The sequence below is a fragment of the Schistocerca americana genome, chromosome 5 (genome assembly GCF_021461395.2).
Source record: "Schistocerca americana isolate TAMUIC-IGC-003095 chromosome 5, iqSchAmer2.1, whole genome shotgun sequence".
Lineage (NCBI taxonomy): Eukaryota > Metazoa > Arthropoda > Insecta > Orthoptera > Acrididae > Schistocerca > Schistocerca americana.
Window position 1 is genome coordinate 562,038,339 of NC_060123.1, and position 12,928 is coordinate 562,051,266.

The window sequence follows — 12,928 nt, forward strand, 5'->3', positions numbered from 1 at the left end:
AGTTCTCCACGTACGCGTACACCACCATTACTCTGCCACGCAAACATAGGGGTTACACTCGTCTGGTGTGAGACGTTCCCCTGGAGGGGTCCACCGGGGGCGGAACCGCACAATAACCCTGGGTTCGGTGTGGGGCGGCGGAGGGGTGAAGTGGACTGTGGTAGTCGTCGTGGCGTTGTGGACCACTGCGGCTGCGGGGGACGGAGCCTCTCCGTCGTTTGTAGGTCCCGGTTAACATACAATACAATACAATACAAGGGTACTACTTTGAAGCTGATGGTGCGGTATAAGATCTAGGTTAGAAGTAACAGTGTAGTGAATATATTTTGGGAATTTTACGATATCACGACATGCATAAGGAACCAGGAATGGAGCCAGCCTTGGGACTGAAGACCACGACAACAATAGTGAAGCAATTATCGGCTTTCAAATTATATTTAATTGGTATCAGAGCGATACAGCGTTGTACAGGATACGTGAAACGGTATTTGCACACTGACGAGTAGCTCGGCAGCTGAAGGCAGACGTTACAGGCTGTGGGCGCGATTTGGCCCAGTGTCAGCGCAGCTGGACGTAGTCGTGGTCGTCGAGCAGGCGGTAAACGTCCCGCCGGTAGCCGGGCAGGTCCTCGAGGAAGCGGCGGCTGCTCTCGTCGTGCAGCTTGGCCAGCACGGGCGGCAGCGGCGCGACGCGGCCCACGGCGGCCAGCTCGCGGTAGAAGCGGCCCTGGCGCTCGCCCATCATGTGGAACTGCCGGCCGCACAGCCCGGCCGCCGCGCGCTCCGCCGCCTCCGCCTCCGTGTCGCGCAGCATCTGCTCGCGGCTCGGCAGCTGCCAACCGCCGTCCAGCAGCGACAGGAAGAAGCGCGCCTGCCAACAGACCGCACCACCTCCTGTACCCCTGTACTTACATTATCTGATCGACCTACGTACCTATGTAATGCGGAATTGACCACTAGATGTCACGGGAGGAAGACCTGTTAGTATAAAATGAGACGGATCATTTTGCTGTCAAAAGAGAAGTAGTAAGATCAGAGTGCCTCACTCAAGAGACCTCAGTCACCGGAGTAGCAAATCCATCAGGGACATTTCAGGCCTTCTAGATCTATCGACGTCGACTGTTGATGGTAGTGTTGTGGGTATCAGATGCCAAATGTGGCGTATAGACACCAAATGTCGTGGGTTGGGTGCCAGGAGGTGCCATATTAAAACTTGGCAGAACTGTCCAAATGATTTATTTGTTTCCACTACAGAGCTCCATTCACCTCGGTCTGCGTCACAGGCCCCGCAATGCTGAGGAAACACCCTGGCGGCCTGTGCAATGCAACACTGTGTCGAGCCGGCCTTGTATGCCAGCTGCAGAGTTTCGATTACATCAAGATGGCTGCGCCAGCAGCCGAACCAGCGGCCACTGCTCCACTGGGAGCTGTAGGCCTGCCCCGCTGCTGCTTCTTCCTCGGCTGGCGTAGCTGGGAACATGGCAGCAACAACCGCCGGCTATCCGGCGTCCGAATCTGTGGGCCTCGCCTCGGAAGTCTCTGGCGTGTGTCGGGAGCCGAGACGAATGCCCACGATAGCGAGCTGAAGAGTGGCCCGCCCTGGCTGTCTGCGGACCCCACGTTGCCTCAGAGGGTCGAACCGACGAACCGCCGTGGACTGGGACGCTTTCGCCCCATCTGTTGCTGCGTGTAGCCCGGCGGTGTGATACGCCCTGCCTTCCAGGAGAGCTGCCACACTTGAATGCCCCAGAGGGTCGAACCAGTGACCCGCTATGGACTGGAATGCTGTCGCCCCATCTGTTGCTGCGTGTAGCCTGCGGTGTGATACGCCTCTCCGTCCAAGAGAGCTGTCACACTTCAATTAATCTCGTTAGAAAACAGCATCTATTTATACTTGGTTGTGCACCTCTGTTTTGCCAAGTGCACCGGTTCACGTCATGTACACGTAACACTTAGATTGCCAGTGGCCCCCTTCTGTCAGTGACATGCGCCATGGAAACTGCTGTGTGCGCCCTCTCCAGCAGTTCTAGACCCCTGTGGCCTCTATTTGCCTTCCCAATTGCTGGTATGTGTACCATACTGCAATCCAGCCCGCACCTGGCTGTAGCTCGTGCTCCGAATATCACACAAAACTAACTTTCCCTATCCTAAATGGTGGTGCCATTACAGTAGGAAGATTAGAAAGCCAAGAACAGAAGAACAGTACACAAACAAAGGAGAAGACCCCTGTGGCCTCCATTTGCCTTCGCAACTGCTGGTATGCGTAACTTCCTGCAATCTGGCCTACACCTGGCTGTAGCTCGTGCTCCGAATATCGCACAAAACTAACTTTCCCTATCCTAAACGGTGGTGCCCCTACAGTGGGAACATTAGAAAGCCAAGAACAGAAGTACAGTACACAAACTAACGACGATGCCTCACGATGGCTGGCAGACAGGACTCTTACAAATGATTCCGTTCAAGATGTCTGCTCCTAATAATGAACATAGTATCACTTTTCAATGTCAATAAACTTTACCAACAGCCGTTCACTTTAAGATATTTTACTTTATTCTGAAAGTAACCAGTTTCGGCAATTCATTTTGCCATCTTCAGGCGCCATACCCTATTTTCAAATCAACGAACTTTTCGTATAGCGCCATAAAACTGGATATCGTGAATTCCAATAACTGAACTGATGCTTCATACGAAGACGTGACAGTAACGATAAGTTCATTGATTTGAAAAAAGCGTAAGGGGACTGAAGATGGCAAAATGAATTGCCGAAACTAGTTGCTTTCAGAATAAAATAAAATATCTTGAAGTGTACGGCTGTTGGTAAGGTTATTGAAATTGAAGAGTACGTACCAGCCTATGTCCCCTGGCCGTGATGGAGCAACAGAGATAGTATCACTTTCGTTAACACATTATAACATTAAAAAAACATCGATGGTCAGTGGCAGATCTCATCATAGAGGCTCTTTGAAATAATGCAGAGATACTATTTCCACATGTTGGTTATTTTCATAGAGTAAATATCTCTGGAGTGAGCATTCACATGCGCAGAACAGATTCTGTGTTGTCAACATACATTGCCGGCGTGGTCACGTATTCTCGGGACGCCGTGTGTTTGTCTGTATAGCGCCCTGTATATTTCGAATGTCATTACATCCCTAATACAGACGGTTTCTTTTTGCACGCGTCGTAGATTATTTATATATGTTGCACAGACATTTTAACAGTATCCATTTGATACCGGGAATAAACCAGCTACGTAATTTTTAAGGGCAAGTGATATTACATCCTGCTTCTTTGCGATAGGTGTCACAGTTCAGATGCACTCGATTTTTGGTAGTTTTCGGTATGATACGGCACTTTATAGTATTACAGAGTCTGACGTACATTTTTGCAATGATAGTGTTGCAAAACGACTTGACAGTACGCTAGTACTTTTGCAAGTGTCCGAAAAACACCGAATTTGCCACACATTAGCGATTATATCCCTGCTAATTCGTCCTTTTTTTCTGATATTTCTGCGTATTTATTTTCTCGTTTTTGCGACCTAAAGCACAATTTTTCTTACTGGTGACACTTTGAAGTATTTATTTAACGCATTTTACGTACTTGCTCCCAATTTATTAAATAAATAGTAGATTGAGTAATCTATATACATAATCGACAAGTCACTGATAAATGTATGGACGATAGTATTTGTTGAAATAACTAACCATTCCCTCTCCTGTTCCACTAGCAAATTTACGAGAGGAAGCGAATGTTTGTAAGCTTTTGTACGAGCCGTAATATCTATTATATAGTCATAAAATCGCAGAAAAATGGGTCTACAGAATCAAGCCTTAATTATAATGCGTCTCGAAATTTTAAAACATATGCAGTGTCTCTTACTAATATGATAACTATAATTAGAGCCACATGGTATGTACCCATGAAAAGTTACTATCCCTCCTTTCACATATTTTTCTTTGCATCCGTAGCAAAAACAGTAATTCACAATCGCTACTACACTATCAACAAACGGTGAAACACAACAAAAACTCTTGATATTATAAACTTCAATCGCTGCTGAAAGCACACTCGCACAGCGAAGTCCCGAAAACACGTGGCAATCCTGGTTTAATGTTGACAATATGCGCAGAACGCAATGCTCACTCCAGAGATATTTACTCTATGGTTATTTTCACAGGAAATGAGCATGATTACGTAGTGTATACATGCGCTATATGTCTTACAAGAATTTTCCGTAGAATTAAAATACAATAGTTATATTTGCTCAAGAACAGCGACGTTTAGCCATAGAAAATAGTTTGAGAATGCCTGAATGTGGGAAAGTTGTAGAAATCTTTGTTACTTTGGATGGAATACTTTGTGTGTCGGAATATGGGGGAAGCAGCGCAAGTGGTGAGGGCCCCAGAAACAGGTTACTTGGGGTCTGTACCGTTGGGGCAGTGCTGGAGTGTGCATGTGACCACTTAACTGGAATAAAGTAACATGTTTTAAAACAGTGAGTTTTTATTTTGGGCCAACCAGCTGCATTAAGTGAACAAATATCACGTAAGGCTAGTAATCTAAAAATAACCCCAAAAAGATTGGTCGTACGTAAAATCTATGAACGCTACAAACAATTCAATACCTTCTCTTGCTGACAGTACGGGTAATGTAACGGATGATGATAAACAGAAGGCCGAAATTCTAAACCTAGCTTTCAAAAACTCGTTTACGGTATAGGACTGCAGCACCATTCCCCCTTTCAGTTATCGAACAAACGCAAAGACAGCTGACATAGTGTTTAGTGTATCTGGGATTGTAAAACAGTTAAAATCCTTAGACGCCAGGAAGGCATCTGGCCCAGACGATACCCCCGCAAGATTTTATGTTGACTATGCTACAAATATAGCACTATTCTTAACCATAATGTTGGTTGGTTTTGGGGAAGGAGACCAGACAGCGAGGTCATCGGTCTCATCGGAGTACGGGAGGATGGGGAAGGAAGTCGGCCGTGCCCTTTCAAAGGAACCATCCCGGCATTTGCCTGGAGCGATTTAGGGAAATCACGGAAAACCTAAATCGGGATGGCCGGACGCGGGATTGAACCGTCGTCCTCCCAAATGCGAGTCCAGTGTCTAACCACTGCGCCACCTCGCTCGGTAAACCATAATGTATCAGAAATCACTGGAACAGCGGAAAGTTCCACGTGACTGGAAGAAGGCCCAGGTCATAGCAATCTACAAAAAGGGTAGAAAATCGGATGCACATAATTACTGGCCAATTTCACTCACATCGATTTGTTGTGGAGTCATGGAACATATTTTGTGTTCAGACATAATGACCTTTCTAGACTCTGAGAAGCTCATCTGCAGAAACCAGCACAGTTTTAGGAAACAGCGGTCATGCGAGACACAGCTGGCCCTCTTTGTGCATGATATACAACGGGCTCTAGATACCGGCTCCCAGGTTGATGCAATATTCCTCGACTTCGAACGGTGTTCGACGTTGTTCCGCAGTGTCGCTTGCTCCAAAAAGTGCGCGCTTACGGTCTATCCGATGACATATGCGGTTGGATAGAAAGTTTTCTAACAGACAGAGAGCAGTATGTCGTCTTCAATGGGGAGACTTCAACAGTAACAAGCGTAACATCAGGTGTGCCCCAGGGCACGATCGGATTGATGTTATTCACTGCGGCATTAGACTGTATGCCGATGATGTTGTAGTGTACAGGAAAGTAGTATCATACGAAAGCTATGAATAAATCAATGAGGATTTGCAGAAAATAAATGCGTGATGTAATGACTGGCAGTTATCTCTCAACATCAGTAAGTGTAACCTACTGCGTATAACAAGGCGAGAATCCACAATAATGTACGAGTATAAAATAAATGCCCAGTCTTTGGAAGCGGTAACATCCGTCAAGTATCTGGGTGTGACTGTTCGAAATGATCTCAAATGGAACGATCAGATTACACAAGTAATGGGTAAGGCGAACTGACTGCAGTTTATTGGTAGAATTCTGAAGCGATGCAGTCCTTCGACAAAGGAAATAGCTTACAATACGTTAGTTCGTCCAGTCTTAGAGTATTGTTCGTCTGTATGGGACCCTTGTCAGTTGGGTCTGATTCAAGAGATTGAGAAGGTCCAAAGAAGAGCGGCAAGAATCGTGACTGGTACATTTAGCCATAGCGAGAGCGTTACAAATCTCATACAAAGTTTGAAGTGGGGCACACTTGCAAACAGACGGCGCGCTAAATGGAAGGGGCTGCTCGCTAAATTCCAATATACGATCTTCGCCGAGGATGAAGAGCGTACGTTATTACCATCAACTTTCAAATCGCGCAATGATCACCATTCAAAGATAAGGAAAATTAGAGCTCGTACGGAGGCGTTCAGACAGTCGTTTTTCCCTCGCGCGATCCGCGAGTGGAACAGAGGGGGAGACATTTGACTTGGCGCGAGTAGTGGCCTCCGCCATACACCCCTTGGTGGATAGCGGGGTATATATGTAGCTGTAAATATTGGCAAGATGCTAAGCGAAATCGTCCCTCGAGAAAGCAAATAAATTAACAGAAAACAACGACGAGATTTCTCGTAGTGAGCAGGGCTGTATGGCACTACAACATGTAAAAGCCATGGAACACTGCTGGTATTGCAATTCGCACTTCGTTAATAGAAGATCTAGTTTAGTACTTAGATTTTCACCCTACCCATACCCAGATCCTGTCGTTTTGAGGTCCATTTTCTAGACACAGGGTGGGGTTCGATCCCAGATTAACTCCATTTTATTTACCGATCCCCTACAGAGCAATGCAGACACGCATTTTATGTATGGCGCTGCAGAATTCGCTTTCCGGATAGCACTAGAAATACACAAGAAAAACTTCGGAATAGGCATCATCCTGATTGGAAGAAAATTGAAAATAGGAGTACACTGTCTGATTAAGTTTCTGGACGCCGTAATCTAATGCGGAATTGGTTACCAGATGTCACGAGAGGCGGTCTCGCCAATATACACTCCTGGAAATTGAAATAAGAACACCGTAAATTCATTGTCCCAGGAAGGGGAAACTCTTTTGTCACATTCCTGGGGTCAGATACATCACATGATCACACTGACAGAACCACAGGCACTTGGACACAGGCAACAGAGCATGCACAATGTCGGCACTAGTACAGTGTATATCCACCTTTCGCAGCAATGCAGGCTGCTATTCTCCCATGGAGACGATCGTAGAGATGCTGGATGTAGTCCTGTGGAACGGCTTGCCATGCCATTTCCACCTGGCGCCTCAGTTGGACCAGCGTTCGTGCTGGACGTGCAGACCGCGTGAGACGACGCTTCATCCAGTCCCAAACATGCTCAATGGGGGACAGATCCGGAGATCTTGCTGGCCAGGGTAGTTGACTTACACCTTCTAGAGCACGTTGGGTGGCACGGGATACATGCGGACGTGCATTGTCCTGTTGGAACAGCAAGTTCCCTTGCCGGTCTAGGAATGGTAGAACGATGGGTTCGATGACGGTTTGGATGTACCGTGCACTATTCAGTGTCCCCTCGACGATCACCAGTGGTGTACGGCCAGTGTAGGAGATCGCTCCCCACACCATGATGCCGGGTGTTGGCCCTGTGTGCCTCGGTCGTATGCAGTCCTGATTGTGGCGCTCACCTGCACGGCGCCAAACACGCATACGACCATCATTGGCACCAAGGCAGAAGCGACTCTCATCGCTGAAGACGACACGTCTCCATTCGTCCCTCCATTCACGCCTGTCGCGACACCACTGGAGGCGGGCTGCACGATGTCGGGGCGTGAGCGGAAGACGGCCTAACGGTGTGCGGGACCGTAGCCCAGCTTCATGGAGACGGTTACGAATGGTCCTCGCCGATACCCCAGGAGCAACAGTGTCCCTAATTTGCTGGGAAGTGGCGGTGCGGTCCCCTACGGCACTGCGTAGGATCCTACGGTCTTGGCGTGCATCCGTGCGTCGCTGCGGTCCGGTCCCAGGTCGACCGGCACGTGCACCTTCCGCCGACCACTGGCGACAACATCGATGTACTGTGGAGACCTCACGCCCCACGTGTTGAGCAATTCGGCGGTACGTCCACCCGGCCTCCCGCATGCCCACTATACGCCCTCGCTCAAAGTCCGTCAACTGCACATACGGTTCACGTCCACGCTGTCGCGGCATGCTACCAGTGTTAAAGACTGCGATGGAGCTCCGTATGCCACGGCAAACTGGCTGACACTGACGGCGGCGGTGCACAAATGCTGCGCAACTAGCGCCATTCGACGGCCAACACCGCGGTTCCTGGTGTGTCCGCTGTGCCGTGCGTGTGATCATTGCTTGTACAGCCTTCTCGCAGTGTCCAGAGCAAGTATGGTGGGTCTGACAAACCGGTGTCAATGTGTTCTTTTTTCCATTTCCAGGAGTGTAAAAGGAGTCATGGAGTATTATGTTGTCAGTAGAGAAGCAGTAACAACAAAACTGGTCGGTCACGACAGCTCAGTGACTTTCAACTTGGACTAGTCACTGCATGTCATCTGAGTAACAAACTAATTAGTGACATTTCAGCCTTCGTAAAACCACCGACATCGACTGTCGGTGGTGCGACTGTGAAGTGGACACGCGAAGGAACAGCCACAGGTAAATCAAGACCAGGCACACCTCATGTGCTGATGGACAGGCATCGTCGTCCATTGCAGACGGTGGTTGCAAAAACACCACACGAAATCAGCAGAAGGAATCACTTGTGAGTTTCAAAGAGATACGAACTGCGTTATGTAGGGATGCAGGTTGGTTTTGTACAGGATTCCAGTACACCATATTACTCTCAACTCCTTTGCCTACAAAACCTTATTTTTCTATACAGTGTGATCCATTGATCGTGACTGGGCCAAATATCTCACGAAATAAACGTCAAACGAAAAAACTACAAAGAACGAAACTTGTATAGCTTGAAGGGGAAACCAGATGGCGCTGCGGTTGGCCCGCTACATGGCGCTGTCATAGGTCAAACGGATATCAACTGCGTTTTTTTTTAATAGGAACCCCGATTTTTTATTACATATTCGTGTATTACGTAAACAAATATGAATGTTTTAGTTGGACCACTTTTTTAGCTTTGTGATAGATGGTGCTGTAATAGTCACAAACATATGGCTCACAATTTTAGACGAACAGTTGGTAACAGGTAGGTTTTTTAAATTAAAATACAGAACGTAGGTACGTTTGAACATTTTATTTCGGTTGTTCCTATGTGATACATGTACTTTTGTGAACTTTCTGAGAACGCATGCTGTTACAGCGTGATTACCTAAAAATACCCCATAACTGCAATAAATGCTCAAAATGATGTCCGTCAACCTCAATGCATTTGGCAATACGTGTAATGACATTCCTCTCAACAGCGAGTACTTCGCCTTCCGTAATGTTCGCACATGCATTGACAATGCGCTGACGCATGTTGTCAGGCGTTCTCGGTGGATCACGTTAGCAAATATCCTTCAACTTTCCCCACAGAAAGAAATCAGGGGACGTCAGATCCGGTGAACGTGCGGGCCATGGTATGGTGCTTCGACGACCAATCCACCTGTCATGAGATATGCTATTCAATACCGCCTCAACCACACGCGAGCTATGTGCCGGACATCCATCATGTTGGAAGTACATCGCCATTCTGTCATGCAGTGAAACATCTTGTAGTAACATCGGTAGAACATTACGTAGGAAATCAGCATACATTGCATCATTTAGAATGCCATCGATAAAATGGGTGCCAATTATTCTTCCTCCCATAATGCCAGAGCGAGAGCACCAGCAGCAGCGAGTACTGTTTGTATAAAGCGTTTATTTTGCATTTTGTTTACGACCTTCCACTAAGGAAGGGATTCTATTTGTGTTTATCTGCTCTGCATAGTAACTAACAGTTCTTGATAAAACTTTACGTAGTTTTCGTGTTAGATTTCTTAGTGTTTTCTTGATCGTTTAGAACAGAAAGCGCCCTAAAACCGTCTTTTGTTTGTTTCGCGGCCGTTAGCCACTAGTCACTTGAATCAGCAGTTGTCTTGTGACAGCCAGAGCGAGAGCACCAGCAGCAGCGAGTACTGTTTGTATAAAGCGTTTTTGTACTTATTTGCTGCGCTTAGCTTTTAAATAGTTTTTCTGGGAAAACCTAGCGTAGTTTTCGCGTCTCGTATTTCAGTGAGTGTTTCTTGATTATCAGAGTAGCTCATCAGAAGATTATCTTGGGAATTTGTCACCGTATAGAGTAGGGTAAACATAGTCATGTGTAGGGACTGTGGTTGTTGTGAGCGGACGCAAGGAGAATTGGCCACTCTTCGGGGGCAGGTGGAGGCTTTGTCTGTTAGGCTCATCGAGCTCGAGGCGCAGGCGTCGGCTCGTAGTGGCGTTGGGGCAACTGTGGTGAGACCTATGCCTACTTCGGTGGCCTTGGAATCACATGGAACCCCTGATGTCGCTGCGTCTTCCGGCAGTGAGCATCTTACCGGTCAGCCATCACTCCAGGGTGATTGGCGGACAGTGGTGGGCTCGCGCGTGCCTGGCCGAAAGGCGAAGGTGGGATCTGGCCGCGTGGCAGCTGCCTTACCCCTTTCCAACAGGTACGGGGTGCTTCCTAGTGGTGATGACATCGTTTCCGAGCCACCACAGGATGCCTCGCCTGTTGGGCCAGTGGCCGATTCTCCGGCAAGGTTCCGACAGTCACAGAGGGCGGGCCTATTAGTTATAGGGAGCTCCAACGTTAGGCGGGTTATGGAGCCCCTTAGGAAAATAGCGGGTAGGTCGGGGAAGAATGCCAGTGTGCACTCGGTGTGCTTGCCGGGGGGTCTCGTCCGTAATGTGGAGGAGGCCCTTCCGGCAGCTATTGAACGCACTGGGTGTGACCGGCTGCAGATAGTAGCACATGTCGGAACGAATGACGCCTGCCGCTTGGGTTCTGAGGCCATCCTTGGTTCCTTCCGGCGGCTGGCTGATTTGGTGAAGACAACCAGCATCGCACGCGGAGTGCAAGCTGAGCTTAATATCTGCAGCATAGTGCCCAGAGTCGATCGCGGTCCTCTGGTTTGGAGCCGTGTGGAGGGTCTAAACCAGAGGCTCAGACGACTCTGCGACTATAATGGTTGCAAATTCATCGACCTCCGTTATTGGGTGGAGAACTGTAGGGCCCCCCTAGACAGGTCAGGCGTGCACTACACACCGGAAGCAGCTACTAGGGTAGCAGAGTACGTGTGGCGTGCACACGGGGGTTTTTTAGGTTAGAGGGACCCCCCCTTGGGCGAAACGATAAAATACCTGACGGCTTACCAGAGAGGACATTATCATCGTTGATAAAGAACGTCCGTCCTCAGAGACCAAAAACAGGAAAAGTTAACGTAATATTGGTAAACTGCAGGAGTATCCAGGGCAAGGTTCCTGAATTAGTATCTCTTATTGAAGGAAATAGTGCGCATATAGTATTAGGAACGGAAAGTTGGTTAAAACCGGAAGTGAACAGTAACGAAATCCTAGACACAGAATGGAATATATACCGCAAGGATAGGATAAACGCCAATGGTGGAGGAGTATTTATAGCAGTAAAGAATTCAATAATATCCAGTGAAGTTATTAGCGAATGCGAATGTGAAATAATCTGGGTTAAGTTAAGTATCAAAGGTGGGTCAGATATGATAGTCGGATGCTTCTATAGACCACCTGCATCAGCAACCGTAGTAGTTGAGCGCCTCAGAGAGAACCTGCAGAACGTCGTGAAGAAGTTTCGTGATCATACTATTGTAATAGGGGGAGACTTCAATCTACCAGGTATAGAATGGGATAGTCACACAATCAGAACTGGAGCCAGGGACAGAGACTCTTGTGACATTATCCTGACTGCCTTGTCCGAGAATTACTTCTAGCAGATAGTTAGAGAACCAACTCGTGAAGCTAACGTTTTAGACCTCATAGCAACAAATAGACCGGAACTTTTCGACTCCGTGAATGTAGAAGAGGGTATCAGTGATCATAAGTCAGTGGTTGCACCAATGACTACAAGTGTAATAAGAAATGCCAAGAAAGGAAGGAAAATATATTTGCTTAACAAGAGTGATAGGGCACAAATCGCAGAATATCTGAGTGACCACCATCAAACGTTCATTTCTGAGGAAGAGGATGTGGAACAAAAATGGAAAAAATTCAGAAACATCGTCCAGTACGCCTTAGATAAGTTCGTACCGACTAAGGTCCAAAGCGAGGGGAAAGATCCACCGTGGTATAACAATCATGTACGAAAGGTACTACGGAAACAAAGAAAGCTTCATCATAGGTTTAAGAGTAGTCGAATCATAGCTGATAAGGAAAAGCTGAACGAAGCGAAAAAGAGCGTAAAGAGAGCAATGAGAGAAGCATTCAACGAATTCGAACATAAAACATTGGCAAACAATCTAAACAAGAACCCTAAAAAGTTTTGGTCATATGTAAAATCGGTAAGCGGATCTAAATCCCCTATTCAGTCACTCGTTGACCACGATGGCACCGAAACAGAGGACGACCGAAGAAAGGCAGAAATACTGAATTCAGTGTTCCGAAACTGTTTCACTGCGGAAAATCGTAACACGGTCCCTGACTTCAGCCGTCGCACGGACGCCAAAATGGAAAATATTGAAATAAACGATATCGGAATTGAAAAACAACTGCTATCACTTAGTAGCGGAAAAGCATCCGGACCAGACGAGATACCCTTAAGATTCTACAGTGATTATGCTAAAGAACTTGCCCCCTTTCTATCAGCAATTTATCGTAGATCGCTGGAAGAACGTAAAGTACCTAGCGACTGGAAGAAAGCGCAGGTCGTTCCCATTTTCAAGAAGGGTCATAAATCAGATGCGAATAATTATAGGCCTATTTCGCTTACGTCAATCTGTTGTAGAATAATGGAACATGTTTTG

At 47.3% G+C, this 12,928-nt stretch overlaps 1 protein-coding gene across 1 annotated transcript in view; it reads right to left on the reverse strand.

Annotated features, from left to right (window-relative positions):
- Positions 1-419: 419 nt before the first annotated feature.
- LOC124616200 (flavin-containing monooxygenase FMO GS-OX5) overlaps positions 420-12,928 on the reverse strand; it is a 145,565-nt gene continuing 133,056 nt past the window's right edge. Inside the window, exon 7 of the mRNA XM_047144500.1 lies at positions 420-870. Coding sequence (XP_047000456.1) covers positions 559-870 — 312 coding nt within the window. The 3' untranslated portion in view covers positions 420-558. The remainder of the gene's footprint in view (positions 871-12,928) is intronic.